This window comes from Stegostoma tigrinum, chromosome 16 (assembly GCF_030684315.1).
Source record: "Stegostoma tigrinum isolate sSteTig4 chromosome 16, sSteTig4.hap1, whole genome shotgun sequence".
NCBI lineage: Eukaryota > Metazoa > Chordata > Chondrichthyes > Orectolobiformes > Stegostomatidae > Stegostoma > Stegostoma tigrinum.
The window spans coordinates 53,223,520-53,239,332 of NC_081369.1; the positions used below are offsets into that span (position 1 = coordinate 53,223,520).

The 15,813-nt window shown below is 46.5% G+C and overlaps 1 protein-coding gene across 3 annotated transcripts in view; it reads right to left on the reverse strand.

Annotated features, from left to right (window-relative positions):
* Positions 1 to 15,813, reverse strand: part of LOC125459672 (meckelin-like) — a 114,648-nt gene that overhangs the window by 37,005 nt on the left and 61,830 nt on the right. For all 3 annotated transcript variants that reach the window (XR_007249076.2, XM_048546347.2, XM_048546348.2), the window contains exons 16-18: positions 6,603 to 6,701; positions 4,022 to 4,120; positions 2,382 to 2,477 (exon numbers count right to left, since the gene is read on the reverse strand). Coding sequence is in view for 2 of the 3 variants with exons in the window: in XM_048546347.2 (XP_048402304.1) it covers positions 2,382 to 2,477; positions 4,022 to 4,120; positions 6,603 to 6,701 (294 nt within the window). In the remaining variant the exon portion in view is untranslated. The remainder of the gene's footprint in view (positions 1 to 2,381; positions 2,478 to 4,021; positions 4,121 to 6,602; positions 6,702 to 15,813) is intronic.

The following is a 15,813-nucleotide window of genomic DNA, read 5'->3' on the forward strand; positions in this document are numbered from 1 at the left end:
AAATGGGACTAGATTAATTTAGGATATCTGACCGGCATGGACGAGTTGGGCCAAAGGGTCTATTTCCATCTATCTGTATGACTCTAAAATAATGAGTTTGTTCAAATGGTTTCTGCCTTCAGTGTTGTAACCTTGTGTTACTGTCCTTAACACAGAATCACTGCTCTCACACTGGTTTGGTAAGTAGCACAGATTCAATCTGCTTGACTATTTCAAACAGGTTTACTCAGCAGGCAAAATAATAATCTGCGATTATACAACAATTTGTAAGCCCATTCCTATTCGAACATGCTGCTTGAACTTCTCATGGCTGCTGATCCTATGGGGGTCATCCTGGTCCTTGGCTCATTCACAGATCCAGTTCTTAAAGCAGTGACACAGCATTCAGAATGAATATTTTCTCCAGAAACCCAATCACTTTGATCATCCCGAAAAGCATACAAAGACCCATCGGCATTCTCAGATTCAAGGGAAACCGTATGGCACTCAGCTCATTGAGTCTGTATCAGCTCTTTAAATGAGCATCATTACCTAGTATAAATTTCCTGCTTCTTCCCTATATCCTCACACATTATTTTTATCCAAATAATCATTCCATGAGATAATGGGAACTGCAGATGCTGGAGAATTCCAAGATAATAAAATGTGAGGCTGGATGAACACAGCAGGCCAAGCAGCATCTCAGGAGCACAAAAGCTGACGTTTCAGGCCTAGACCTCTGATGAAGGGTCTAGGCCCGAAACGTCAGCTTTTGTGCTCCTGAGATGCTGCTTGGCCTGCTGTGTTCATCCAGCCTCACATTTTATTAATCATTCCATGACCTATTGAATGCCTCAATTTGATTCACCACCACCACATTTCCAGGCAGTGCATCCCATACCCTTACTACTGAATGTGTGTAAGGTTTCCATCATATCTCTCTTCCTCTTTTGCAAATCACATTAAACCACTGCCCTCACCTTCCTGTGTTTTTTTTTAAACAAATCGAAGGAGTTTCTTGCTATCTATTCAATCCAGCACACTCATGATTTTGAAAACCTCTGTCACATCTCCTATTAGCCTCCTCCTCAAGGAAATCCCTAGTTCCAACTTCTCCAATCGATTTTCATCGGTGATGTTTCTCCTCTGTGGAACCTCTCTTGTAAAGTGCTTCTGCACCTTCTCCAATGCATTTACATCCTTTCTACACTGTGGCACCCAAAACTGTGCATAAAACTCCAGCAGCAGTCTAACGAGTATTTTAGTTGTTGTTGTCTCTGTCTGTCCTGCCATCTTCAATCATCCGTGCATGTGTACACCAGGTCCCTCTGCTCCTGCTCTTCTCCTTCGTATCGTGCCCTCTATTTTATATTGTCTTTCAATGTTGTTATTACCAAAATGATCAACCTCAAACTCCTCTGAATTGAACCTCATTTTCCACCTATTCACCCATTCACCCCTACTTGTCTGTGAACTCCTGGAGTTCGACACTGTCATAGAATCATAGAGTCACACAGCATGGAAATGGACCCTTCAGTTCAACCAGTCTGGGACAAACATAATCCCAAGCTAAACTAGTCCCACCTGCCCGCTCCTGGCCCTTATCCCTCCAAACCTTTCCTATACATGTATTTATCTAAGTGTCATTTAAACATTCCTCACTGTTTACAATTCTTTCAAGATTCATGTCATCTGCAAACTTGGAAATTATCCCCAGCACACCAAAATCTGGATCATTACCATTTATCAGGAGAAGTAAGCTTCCCAATGTGCCTTACATTCTACGATTTTGATCAAACAAGGAATTCTATGCAATGTATTTTTGAGAAGAATCCCGTAATGTCTGTATAGATATATAAAATAGATAGATGAGGCATTGAGAATACACAGAGTAAAATGCCAACTGAAACACGCTCCCTCCTTCCTCACATAGGCCCTTAATCACATTATATGACAAAATAAATACGATAAATTGCAAATAGAAGAATCTCAGAGGAATGTATGCAATATTCACAAGCCATTCTCCCACAGCATGACGAGTTGTCTTGGTGACAATTCCATAAGACTGTAAGATATGGGAGCAGATTCAGGCCATACAGTCTGTCAAGTCTGCCCCTCCGTTCTATCAAGACTAATATGCTTCTCATTCTCATTCTCCTGCCTTCTTCCCATAACCTTCGATCATTTTACTAGTCAAGAAGACTAATTTTCATTGATGCCTTAAAAAGACATCTACTGAAATCAGTTTTGAAAAAGATTTCGTGGCTATGGTATTGCTCTAATAAATGACAGGAGGGAAAGTGCTAGTCCCCATGTTAAACACTATGTATGCCATGCTGGACTGAGGAAGCTAAGGCAACTCCCATGAAGACGTTCTTTAGAAATGAATGATGTTAAATTACCTTCAGCCCAAAGGCACAAGCCACATAGATGATGAAGTCAGTTTCAATCTTCCCACCAGCAGGGGGAAGTGTTACCTCAACTGTGGACTGCTGACCCTATGGAAATAAATACAAAACCAGGATGAATGCATCACCACGAAATGCTCACATCCCACATCCTTCCCTATACCTTCCTGTGCACAGGCTGTGAGGCACATTCGATCCGGATTTTTAAGGTTTGCCAAAGAAATATCATTTGAACAAAGAGCTCGCCCCATCAAAACATCATTCGCTTAAATTTTATTTGTATATTCATAAGGATTTCTACCACAATCACAGGCATTACATAGCAAAATTAGTGACTACAATACTGTGAATGAGTACAATTAATATATTAAAGAGATAAATAAAACTTTTCCAAATTGCAACTTTTCAAGATCTCAGTGCTCCTGTTTTTGTATATCTTACATATCCCTAATCTTCATTGCTGGCTCTGCCTTTAGCTAAGCTCTAAACTCTGGAATTTCTCTTCAATTCCTTTCTGCCATCATTAATATTCATTTTAAGAAACATGGTTGGCTAAACTTGGGTACCTGTCCTTACTTCCCCTTTCGTAGTGCCTTGGGGACGCATTCCTACGCTATAAGGCACAACATAAATGTCAGTTGCTATGGTGTCATCAACCTCCCTGGTAGCTGATGATGCGATTAGGACTTGAGGACGTGGAGCAGGGCGTGTGGAAGGATATATGTGCAGTTAACACAGATTACACCATAATGATCACCTGGCAGCAGTACAAACCGTGTGCTGCTAGAGGTTCGCTCCATTAGTTTCAGCGAATTACTATGCCAGTCCTCAGTGGATACCATTACCGCTTCCCAGTCAAAAGGTTGATAGTTGAAGCCCCAACTCCCGAGACCCGATCTCAAAAACTAGACTGAAACTCCAACATCAACACTGAGGCAATGCTGCCCAATCAGAAGTGCCCTTGTTGCGAGAGATGGCAGATCGAGTCTCTGTCTGCACTCTCAGTTGAACTTCAAAAGGTCCCACGGTACTAGTTTGAAGACGAGCAGGGGTATCCTTCCCAATGTTTTGGTTAATACTTATACCACACCCAACAGCAGTAGAAAACCGAATTATCTGACTGCCATTCTTGCTGTATGCAAATCAGACACAGAATCTCTACAGTGCAGAAAGAGGCCATTTAACCCATTGAGTCAACATTGACCCTTTGAAGAGCTTCCTATCCAGACCGAACCTATCACCGTAACCCTTAACTTCCTTCGGCTAACCCACTTAGCCTCCTTCCCCTGGGCACTACGGGCAATTTAGCATGGCCAATCCACCTGGTGTGCATATCTTTGGACTGTGGGAGGAAGTTGGAGCACCCGGAGGAAACCCACGCAGACACAGGAAGAACATGCAAATTCCACACAGTTACTTGAGGGTCGAAGTCTGGTCTCTGGCGCGGTGAGGCAGCAGTGCTAACCACAGTGCCACTATGCTGCCCTGTGACATTATAACATTTCCAAAAGTACTTCTTTAGCTTTGTTTTGAGATTCCTCAGGGTGTAAAAGGTGCTATATAATCTGTAGCATGCACTCCCCTTGTTGAGGGGGTGAGAGGTGAGATGGTGATAATAAGCAGTTCCCCATTACCTTGTAGACAATGAGCCAGTAAACACCTGTCCCAAACGTGACGAGGAAAAAGGTGTTAGACAGCGCACCGGCAAAATAAGCAAAGTACTTCACAATGGTCTGCATTAAAGCAAATAGAGATAGTGAGGAACAAGACACAACATGACCACATCAAAATCAACTGGTACAGAATTGGTGAGAATGAGCCAATTTTTCTGTGTTGCTAGATGTGCATAAAGGGTTAAAAGGTCAAATGGCAGGGACTGGAAGTGTAACAGGGCTCTGCCTGGGTAGATTTAGAATTATTTCACTCTTAAACCAAGTTCTTCTTAACAGTTTGTGATGACATGCTGCAACTCTGACCTCAGGAGATTCCTATCCAGTGAGCGGTTATGATCCACCCACTTCCACCACCTCCCTCGTATTCTCTGCATTTACATTCCAACTGGCTCAGTCAGATTGTCAAATTAATGCTGAACTTCAGCACCAGTCTATGTTGAGGCACTGTCCCTGGAGAGAAATTCATGTTTTTAGATGTAAAGCCCAGCTGTTTAACTGAGACAAGAAAGGCCTAAGAGACAAACTCTTGTCATTTACAAGCAAGGCTGAAGATGTTTAGACACTTTCTCCCAAGTGTATTAAAATAACAGATACATGGCCAATGGTCAATGTTCCCATTTGTTTATGGGACATGGGTGTGACTGACCAGCATTTATTGCTCTTCCCTAATCGCTGTGGGGTTGGGGTCAAATGTAGGCCAGACCAGGTAAGGGTGGCAGATCTCCTTCCTTAAAGGTCATTAATGAACCAGATGAGTTTTACAATAATTGATAGCAGGTTCATTGTTGCCATTAAGCTGGCATTTTAATTCCAGGCTTTTTACTGAATTCAACTTTCACCATCTGCTGTGGTAGGTTTTGAGCTCAAATAATTCTGTTAGAATCACAGAATCCCTATTGTGTGGAAACAGGCCATTTGATCCATCGAGTCCACTCCAAAGAGCATCCCACCCAGACTCAAGCCTCCCCCATCCTTGTAACCCTGCATTTTCCTACAGCTGCTCACCCAGCCTGCATATACCTGGATACCATGGACAATTTAGCACAGCCAACCCACCTAACCCGCACAACATAGGACTGTGGGAGAAAAACAGAGCACCTGGAGGAAACTCACATAGACACGGAAAATCTTGCAAACTCCACACAGAGACAGTCACCCAAAGTTAGAATTGAACCCATAACCCTGGTGCTGTGAGGCAGCTGTGCTAAACACTGAGCCACCGTGCCACCACAAAAACAGCTAAAAACAGTTAATGTCCAGTCAGAATTGGGATTGCACAACAGAAGTGTAGGCAGGAAAGGTCAAATGTTCAGTTGAACACAATCAAGGCACAACTTGCGATGTATAAAGGCTGTAATTTGAGAAGTGTTGAGTCTAAAGGGTTTGCCCAAAGACCGACAGAATCAGAGCCCTTCAGCTGGACATTTCTCGAGTGGTATTCCCCATTAGTGCCACTAACTCCTTAACCCAGCATCAGTCCTGACATACAAACTGTGTCTGAGGGGAAGAATGTCTTCACACGGTACAAGCTTTCTACATGGGCAGCACTCTGAGGGACAGGATGGTCTCCATCCAGAGGTTGTGGCTCATGTCAGCACTAATGACACAGGAAGAGAGAGGAGAGCTTTGCGGGAAGTTTTCATGGAGTCAGGAAAGACTTTATCATTTCATGGTCATCATCTCGAGTTGACTCTGGTGCCACTAGCCAGGAATAAGAGGACAGTGCAGGTGAATACTAGAGAAACAGTGAGTAAGGGAGCACGAGGTTACTGACTAGCTCACCGAGCTGGCTTGTTCTCGTTCAAGCCAGCTCGGTAAGCAAGTCAACAACCTCACCCACAGCCCAGGCAACAGATCTTTGCCAAAACTTTGAAGTAAGGGAGGATGTTAGATTCCTGCAGCATGGGAACTGGTTCTGGAGGAGATTGAACCTGCACAAGACAACGTGACAAGAGCGGGGCTATAACAGGGAGGGTTGTGTGCACCGTGGCTGAGGCTTTAGGGAAGAGAGATGGATATCTGAGCTTAAATTCAGAAAGCGGCAAATCTGGAATTGGAAAGCAGGGAATTAGTGAATGGCCGTGAATGGCAGAGCAAAGAAATGTCCTCACAATGGATAACAAGCATTCGTGGAATGTACCTCAATGCAAGGAGCAGTGACTGAGTAGGTAGGTACTTGGATATATGTCAATGCTATCAGTTTAAAAGTAGGGAAGGAATAGCAGTTCAACACTCCTGGTCACAGGATTTTCATGCAGGACAGCAAAAGGTTTGGGAGGGGTGTGAGGGGCGGCTGAAATATTGATTAAAGAAAGAAACAATGCTGTTGGATTTTGAGTGACTGCTAATTGCTTATGGATATTGCTGTGAAAATTGGCTGTCGCCTTCCGCACATTAAAACCATAACCTTAGTATGAAAGTGCCTCATTGTCCATAAGTCGATTGGGTACTTGCTGAGACTATGAGGCGCTCTACATAAATGCAAGTCTTTTCTTTTTCAACAGAGACATGCATTATATAGCAAGTTTAAGGCCGTACTTACCAAAACATCAATAAATTCTAGCCCGCTCCTCCGTCTCCAGCTGCTTGTCTCCAGCATGGCAACGAAAACAGCCAGAGATCCAAGAACACCCAGGGCTATCTGCACAGTGAAGATTCAGCAAGTCAGAGGTGCTAAGGGTAAATTCAAGGAATCAGGAGATTTATGAAACATTGTTGATAGCAGGCCAATAGGATAACCAAACTTGAATAACATAAATCATATCATCAAACACTTGCTTGGTTAGCACAGAACGTGAACATTTCTGTCAATGCTTTTTCATCTTCCACTCACCAAGACAAATGCAAGAATACCAAATTTCAAACAAGGACCACAATTTATACTACAAGAAAAAGATGCAAGTTCACCCTAACTTCAATTTCTCTCCACAGCATCAGCCAGACCTACTGAGGTTTTGCAGCAATTTATGTTTTTGTATCTTGAATTGCTGGCTTGTGAAACTATTGAAAATGATCTGCCTACCACACAACTCAGCAACATAGAGTGAATTTCAGAGCCGCTGTGATTGATATCTGGTACAGGATGTACATCCCAGTGAGAATCAAAGGGCATGATCTTGTGGTTATGTGTAACAGGCACAGTACAGACTATATTCCACAAACCCAAAGCAAACTATCCACAGTACTTACTGTGCAATCCTGTGTGTGCTACAAGAGATTTACAGCCTTATGGACTCAACATTGCATTCAACCACTCCCCAGTGTGTACAGAGAGATATACCCATAATGGACTATTAAGTTGTAGGACGTTTCTGTGCATGAATTGACTGGACTTGCTAATTGTGTTTCATAAGTAGCTAAGTGGGTAACAAGTGATAAATACATTGTTGGATTCTCTCCTGGAATACAGTAACTAATTTAAACTGCTCATGATGAGGTATTTAAAAAATAGAGTGTTCTGTTGATAGGAATGTGACATAGAGTCAGGGTCCTACAGCACAGAGATGTGCCATTTGGCCCAAATTGGTCCATGCTGTCAAAAATGTCCATCCACCCTAACCCCATTTCCCTGCACTTGTCCCATATCCTTCTAAACCTTTCCTATCCACGTATTCGTCCAAATGCCTTTTAAATGTTGTTAATGTACCCACCGCAACCACTTCCGCTGGCAGCTCATTCCATATGCAGACCGTCCTGAGCCATCATCCAGATATTCACGGACCATGTGACTGGGTCAGGTGGTGATGAGCCTCCCCATATTCAGATCATTACTGAAGCTCCACACAGGGGCAAGGTACCAAAGGAGTAACCGATTTCCCAGTGAAGAGTCACTGTCTTCAGTGGATGTGGTAGGTGAGGAGTCCAGTGGAATAAGGTAGGTGAACTTGCAGCTTGGATAGGTACCTGGGACTTCGATGTTGTGGCCATTTCGGAGACATGGATAGAGCAGGGTCAGGAATGGATGTTGCAGGTTCCAGGGTTTAGATCTTTCATTAAGGTCAGGGAAGGTGGTAAAAGAGGGGGAGGTGTGGCTTTGTTAGTCAAGGACAGTATAACGGTAGCTGAAAGAACCTTTGATGAGGACTCGTCTACTGATGTGGTATGGGCTGAGGTCAGAAACAGGAGAGGAGAGGTCACACTGCTGCGAGTTTTTTATAGGCCCCCGCAAAGTTCCAGGGATGTGGAGGAGAGGATTGGCAAAACAATTTTGGGCATGAGTGAAAGGAACAGGGTGGTCATTACGGGAGAGTTTAACTTCCCCAACATTGACTGGAAATGCTACAACTCTAGTATGTCAGATGGATCAGTTTTTGTCCATGTGTGCAGGAGGTTTTCCTGACTCAGTATGTCGAAGGGTCGACTAGGGGGAGGCCACGCCGGATCTGGTGCTTGGTAATGAACCAGGCCCAGGTGTTTGATTTAGTGGTAGGTGAGCACTTTGGAGAGAGTGACCATAATTCGGTTATGTTTACTTTGGCGATGGAAAGGGATAGCCACAGGGCAAGAGTTATAGATGGGGGAAGGGCAATTATAATGCGATTAGGCAAGCCTTAGGAGGCATAGAATGGGTTAGCAAAATGCAGGGGATGGGGACAATCGAAATGTGGAGCTGGTTTAAGGAACAGATATTGCGCGTCCTTGATAGGTATGTCCCTGTCAGGCAGGGAGGAAGCGATAAGGTAAGGGAGCCGTGGTTTACGAAAGAAATTGTATCTCTCGTTAAGCGGAAGATGGAGGCTTATGTGACGATGAGACGAGAGGGTTCAGATGAGGCGATGGAGAGTTACAGATTAGCTAGGAAGGATTTAAAGAGAGAGTTAAGAAGAGCAAGGAGGGGACATGAGCAGACATTAGCAGGTAGAATAAAGGAGAACCCTAAAGCTTTCTACAGGTATCTGAGGAATAAGAGGATGACTAGGGTAGGAACAGGACCAGTCAAAGACAGAAGTGGGAAGTTGTGTGTGGACTCTGTGGAGATTGGACAAGTGCTAAATGATTATTTCTCATCTGTTTTCACTGAGGAACAGGAGAATATTGTAGAGGAGATGACTGAGTTACGGGCTACTAGAATCGAAAGAACTGAGGTTAGTAAGGAGGAGGTGTTATCAATTCTAGAAGGTGTGAAGGTAGATAAATCCCCTGGGCCAGATGGGATTTTTCCGAGGATTGTCTGGGAAGCTAGGGAGGAGGTGGCGGAGCGGCCTTGATCTTTGAGTCTTCATTGTCTACAGGTTTAGTACCACAGGACTGGAGGATTGCAAATGTTGTGCCCTTGTTCAAGAAGGGCAGTAGGGATGACCGAGGTAATTATAGACCTGTGATTACATCTGTTGTAGGAGAAGCTTTGGAAAGGATTATAAGAGATAGGATTTACAATCATCTAGCAAGCAAAAATTTGATTGGAGATAGTCAGCATGGATTCATCAAGGGCAGGTCATGTGTTCCACAAACCTCATTGAGTTTTTTGAGAAGGTGACCAACCACGTGGATGAGGGAAGGGCAGTTGACGTGGTGTACATGGACTTCAGTAAAGCCTTTGATAAGATTCCACATGGGAGGCTATTGGAGAAAATAGAGAGGCACGGGATTGAGGGGGATTTAGCAGTTTGGATTAGAAACTGGCTTTCTGTAAGAAGGCAACGAGTGATGGTTGATGTAAAATATTCAGCCTGGAGTCAAGTCACTAGTAGTGTGCCTCAGGGATCTGTTTTGGGACCACTGTTGTTCATCATTTTTATAAATGACTTGGACGCAGGCATAGGTGGATGGGTTAGAAAGTTTGCAGATGACACTAAAGTCAGTGGAGTGGTGGACAGTGTGGAAGAATGTTGCAGGTTGCAGGGAGATTTGGATAAACTGCAGAATTGGGGTGAAAGGTGGAAAATGGAGTTTAATATGGATAAATGTGAGGTGATTCACTTTGGGAAGAATAATAGGAAGGCAGAATACTGGGTCAGTGGAAAGATTCTTGGTAGTGTGGGTGTGCAGAGGGATCTTGGTGTCCATGTACATAGATCCCTGAAAGTTGATACCCAGGTTGATAGAGTTGTTAGGAAGGCTTACGGTGTGTTAGGTTTTATTGGTAGAGGGATTGAGTTCCGGAGCCGTGGTGTCATGCTGCAACTGTACAAAACGTTAGTGCGGCTTCATTTGGAATATTGCGTGCAGTTCTGGTCACCCCATTACAGGAAGGATGTGGAAGCATTGGAAAAGGTGCAGAGGAGATTTACCAGGATGTTGGTGATAATGGGAACTGCAGATGCTGGAGAATCCAAGATAATAAAATGTGAGGCTGGGTGAACACAGCAGGCCAAGCAGCATCTCAGGAGCACAAAAGCTGACATTTTGGGCCTAGACCCTTCATCAGAGAGGGGGATGGGGTGAGGGTTCTGGAATAAATAGGGAGAGAGGGGGAGGCGGACCGAAGATGGAGAGAAAAGAAGATAGGGGGAGAGGAGAGTATAGGTGGGGAGGTAGAGAGGGGATAGGTCAGTCCAGGGAAGACGGACAGGTCAAGGAGGTGGGATGAGATTAGTAGGTAGGAGATGGAGGTGCGGCTTGGGGTGGGAGGAAGGGATGGGTGAGAGGAAGAACAGGTTAGGGAGGCAGAGACAGGCTGGACTGGTTTTGGGATGCAGTGGGTGGAGGGGAAGAGCTGGGCTGGTTGTGTGGTGCAGTGGGGGGAGGGGACGAACTGGGCTGGTTTTGGGATGCGGTGGGGGGAGGGGAGATTTTGAAGCTGTTGAAGTCCACAATGATACCATTGGGCTGCAGGGTTCCCAAGCGGAATATGAGTTGCTGTTCCTGCAACTGTTCCTTCGGGTGGCATCATTGTGGCACTGCAGGAGGCCCATGATGGACATGTCATCTAAAGAATGGGAGGGGGAGTGGAAATGGTTTGCGACTGGGAGGTGCAGTTGTTTATTGCGAACCGAGCGGAGGTGTTCTGCAAAGCGGTCCCCAAGCCTCCGCTTGGTTTCCCCAATGTAGAGGTAGCCACACTGGGTACAGTGGATGCAGTATACCACATTGGCAGATGTGCAGGTGAACCTCTGCTTAATATGGAAAGTCATCTTGTGGCCTGGGATGGGGTGAGGGAGGAGATGTGGGGGCAAGTGTAGCATTTCCTGTGGTTGCAGGGGAAGGTGCCGGGTGTGGTGGGGTTGGAGGGTAGTGTGGAGCGAACAAGGGAGTCACGGAGAGAGTGGTCTCTCCGGAAAGCAGACAAGGATGGGGATGGAAAAATGTCTTGGGTGGTGGGGTCAGATTGTAGATGGTGGAAGTGTCGGAGGATGATGCGTTGTATCCAGAGGTTGGTGGGGTGGTGTGTGAAAACGAGGGGGATCCTCTTTGGGCGGTTGTGGCGGGGGCGGGGTGCGAGGGATGTGTTGCAGGAAATGTGGGAGACGCGGTCAAGGGCGTTCTCGATCACTGTGGGGGGAAAGATGTGGTGCTTGAAGAATTTGGACATCTGGGATGTGCGGGAGTGGAATGCCTCATGGTGGGAGCAGATGCGGTGGAGGCGGAGGAATTGGGAATAGGGTATGGAACTTTTGCAGGAGGGTGGGTGGGAGGAGGTGTATTCTAGGTAGCTGTGGGAGTCGGTGGGCTTGAAATGGACATCAGTTACAAGCTGGTTGCCTGAGATGGAGACTGAGAGGTCCAGGAAGGTGAGGGATGTGTTGGAGACGGCCAGGTGAACTGAAGGTTGGGATGGAAGGTGTTGGTGAAGTGGATGAACTGTTCGAGCTCCTCTGAGGAGCAAGAGGCGGCGCCGATACAGTCATCAATGTAACGGAGGAAGAGGTGGACTTTGGGGCCTGTGTAGGTGCGGAAGAGGGACTGTTCCACGTAACCTACAAAGAGGCAGGCATAGCTGGGGCCCATGCGGGTGCCCATGGCCACCCCCTTAGTCTGTCGGAAGTGGGAGGAATCGAAAGAGAAGTTGTTGAGGGTGAGGGCGAGTTTGGCTAAGCGGATGAGGGTGTCGGTGGAGGGGGACTGGTCGGGCCTGCGGGACAGGAAGAAGCGGAGGGCCTTGAGGCCATCTGCATGCGGAATGCAGGTGTATAGGGACTGGACGTCCATGGTGAAAATGAGGTGTTGGGGGCCAGAGAATTGGAAGTCCTGGAGGAGGTGGAGGGCGAATTCCTCCACCTCCGCCGCATCTGCTCCCACCATGAGGCATTCCACTCCCGCACATCCCAGATGTCCAAGTTCTTCAAGGACCACAACTTTCCCTCCACAGTGGTCGAGAACGCCCTTGACTGCGTCTCCCGCATTTCCTGCAACACATCCCTCGCACCCCGCCCCCACCACAACCGCCCAAAGAGGATCCCCCTCGTTCTCACACACCACCCCACCAACCTCCGGATACAACGCATCATCCTCCAACACTTCCACCATCTACAATCCGACCCCACCACCCAAGACATTTTTCCATCCCCATCCTTGTCTGCTTTCCGGAGAGACCACTCTCTCCGTGACTCCCTTGTTCGCTCCACACTACCCTCCAACCCCACCACACCTGGCACCTTCCCCTGCAACCGCAGGAAATGCTACACTTGCCCCCACACCTCCTCCCTCACCCCATCCCAGGCCACAAGATGACTTTCCATATTAAGCAGAGGTTCACCTACACATCTGCCAATGTGGTATACTGCATGCACTGTACCCAGTGTGGTTTCCTCTACATTGGGGAAACCAAGCGGAGGCTTGGGGACCGCTTTGCAGAACACCTCCGCTCGGTTCGCAACAAACAACTGCACCTCCCAGTCGCAAACCATTTCCACTCCCCCTCCCATTCTTTAGATGACATGTCCATCATGGGCCTCCTGCAGTGCCACAATGATGCCACCCGAAGGTTGCAGGAACAGCAACTCATATTCCGCTTGGGAACCCTGCAGCCCAATGGTATCAATGTGGACTTCACCAGCTTCAAAATCTCCCCTTCCCCCACCGCATCCCAAAACCAGCCCAGTTCGTCCCCTCCCCCCACTGCACCACACAACCAGCCCAGCTCTTCCCCTCCACCCACTGCATCCCAAAACCAGTCCAACCTGTCTCTGCCTCCCTAACCTGTTCTTCCTCTCACCCATCCCTTCCTCCCACCCCAAGCCGCACCTCCATCTCCTACCTACTAATCTCATCCCACCTCCTTGACCTGTCCGTCTTCCCTGGACTGACCTATCCCCTCCCTGCCTCCCCACCTATACTCTCCTCTCCACCTATCTTCTTTTCTCTCCATCTTCGGTCCGCCTCCCCCTCTCTCCCTATTTATTCCAGAACCCTCACCCCATCCCCCTCTCTGATGAAGGGTCTAGGCCCGAAACGTCAGCTTTTGTGCTCCTGAGATGCTGCTGGATTCACCAGGATGTTGCCTGGTCTGCAGCTCAGGCCCTATGAAGAAAGGCTGCGGGACTTGGGTCTGTTCTCATTGGAGAGAAGGAGGCTAAGGGGGGATTTAATAGAGACATACAAGATGATCAGAGGATTAGATAGGGTGGACAGTGAGAGTCTTTTTCCGAGGATGATGATGTCGACTTGTACGAGCGGGCATAGCTACAAATTGAGGGGTGATTGAATTAAGGCAGATGTCAGAGGCAGGTTCTTTATTCAGAGAATGGTAAGGGCGTGGAACGCCCTGCCTGCCAGTGTAGTTAACTCAGCCACATTAGGGGCATTTAAACAGTCCTTGTGTAAGGATATGGATGATGATGGGATAGTGTAGGTGGATGGGCTTAGATTAGTTCCCAGGTCGGCGCAACATCGAGGGCCAAAGGGCCTGTTCTGCGCTGTACTGTTCTATGTTCTATGTGGGTCATCGAGACAACTACAATGCAAAAGGAAAATGTTTCAGGGTCACAGTGAGATGGCAAAATTGTGAGTCTTTGGAATTCCTTTCCTCAAAAGGCACCGGATGGAAAAATCTTCGTAAGTCAGAGCAAGAAAGATTCTTGATTAGCACATTCAAGGATTGTCAGGAGTGTGGAGGGATGCAGAGTTGAGATTAAAAGCCATGATGTTACTGAATGGTAGCCTGAAGGGCTGGCCCACTCTTTCCCATACGTTTGTAATATCGCACTGTTCCATTCCTGGTAAGGGGCTGGATTTCAGTGGGATCCCTCTTATTGTAGGGAACCACTCCACAGGATTGGTCTGCCACATGAAACCACGTCCAGCACAGGAGTGACATTTGGGGACAGAGACCAGGTAAATGATGGTGCTGTGGGGGTTGATCTTTGGCGAGGGAGGGTATGGGTTAGGAGGGGCGGGGGTCTGGGCTGAAGGGGATGCCTTGTTAGACTACAAGAGCACACCAGCTTCTCTCAGTCCTACATAGGAAAGTTCTAGAACTACCTGAAAGAACTTTCCTACATTCAAGACCAGTTACAGACAGAGCAGAAGAACATGAACAAATCCTCTGTTGTGACCATGTTGTTAAAACCCTATTGGAGTCTGATTGATACACGAAGTGCTGACTTTCATAAATCTATTATACCTCACCAGGAAGTGGCTGCCTCATCTGCCTGCAAAACCCCACAGGTTACTTTAGGAATGGTAAAGGGCTTGTCAGTAAACCTTCTAATTTTTAACTGCAATCCTATCCCAGTTCCACTGAGCCAAAAGGGTTAAGAACAACCACTAAGCACCCTAACAGCTATGACCCACACTGACTATAACATCACAAAACATCCCAAGGTCTTTGAGTGAAGCAAAAATTACAGGTTTCATCAAACGTACAAAAGGAACAAAACCTCTTACAGTGATACTTGTTTACAGCAGGCACAAAGATAAGGACAGAGTCTGAAAGAGATAACTGTGAACAGACATTTGGCACGTGTTCAAGGCTGCAGCATAATCTAATGGTTTTAATGTCTCTTTATTGACATTACCCAAAGCCCTGACTGCCTATTAATGCTCTGAGACATTATTTGCTCTCTGGGTTAACCATCAACTGTTTGGCTGATACGGTGGCTCAGTGGTAGCCCTGTTGCCTCACAGCGCCAGGGACCTGGGTTTGATTCCGGCCTCAGGCAACTGACTATGTGGAGTTTGCACATTCTCCTTCTGTCTACGTGCATTTCCTCCAAGTGGTCTGGTTTCCTCCCACAGTCCAAATGTGCAGGTTAGGTGGAATGGCCATGCTAAATTGCCCCCATAGTGTCCAGGGATGTGCAGGTTGGTGGGATTGCCAAGGATTTACAGGGATTGGATAGAGGGGTGAGTCTGGGTGGGATGCTCTTTGGAGGGTTGGTGTGGACTCGATGGGCCAAATGGCCTGCTTCAACACTGTAGGGTTTCTATTCTTTTGTTGCAGTGAGCTGAATGCTGGGCCCTGAGAGGCTTGTGCACAAATCAGAGACAGATGTACAGAACCTCAGACGAAGCCTGCAATCCATACTCATATTCACTGAAGTCTCCACTATACCAGAGGAAACCTATGCCCTCCCCCATGTATTATATGCATTTACTGCACAGTTTCATGTTGTACGTTATTGTGAATTAAAAGATATTCACAGTCAATCATTTGCTGACACTATTTCATTACTATATTGCATCAATCAGTTAGAAGTAAAACAAAGTCATTTAGAACTGAGGAATCAGGGAACGTACATTGAGAAATGAGCAAAGTTGTTGGTAGAAAATTAAGAAGGAAACATGAACAACTCTGATCCTGAAATAACTAATCACAAGAAGCCATCAGTTATGAAGTAAATAAATCAAACATTCAGCATAAGCTCCCAATGTTC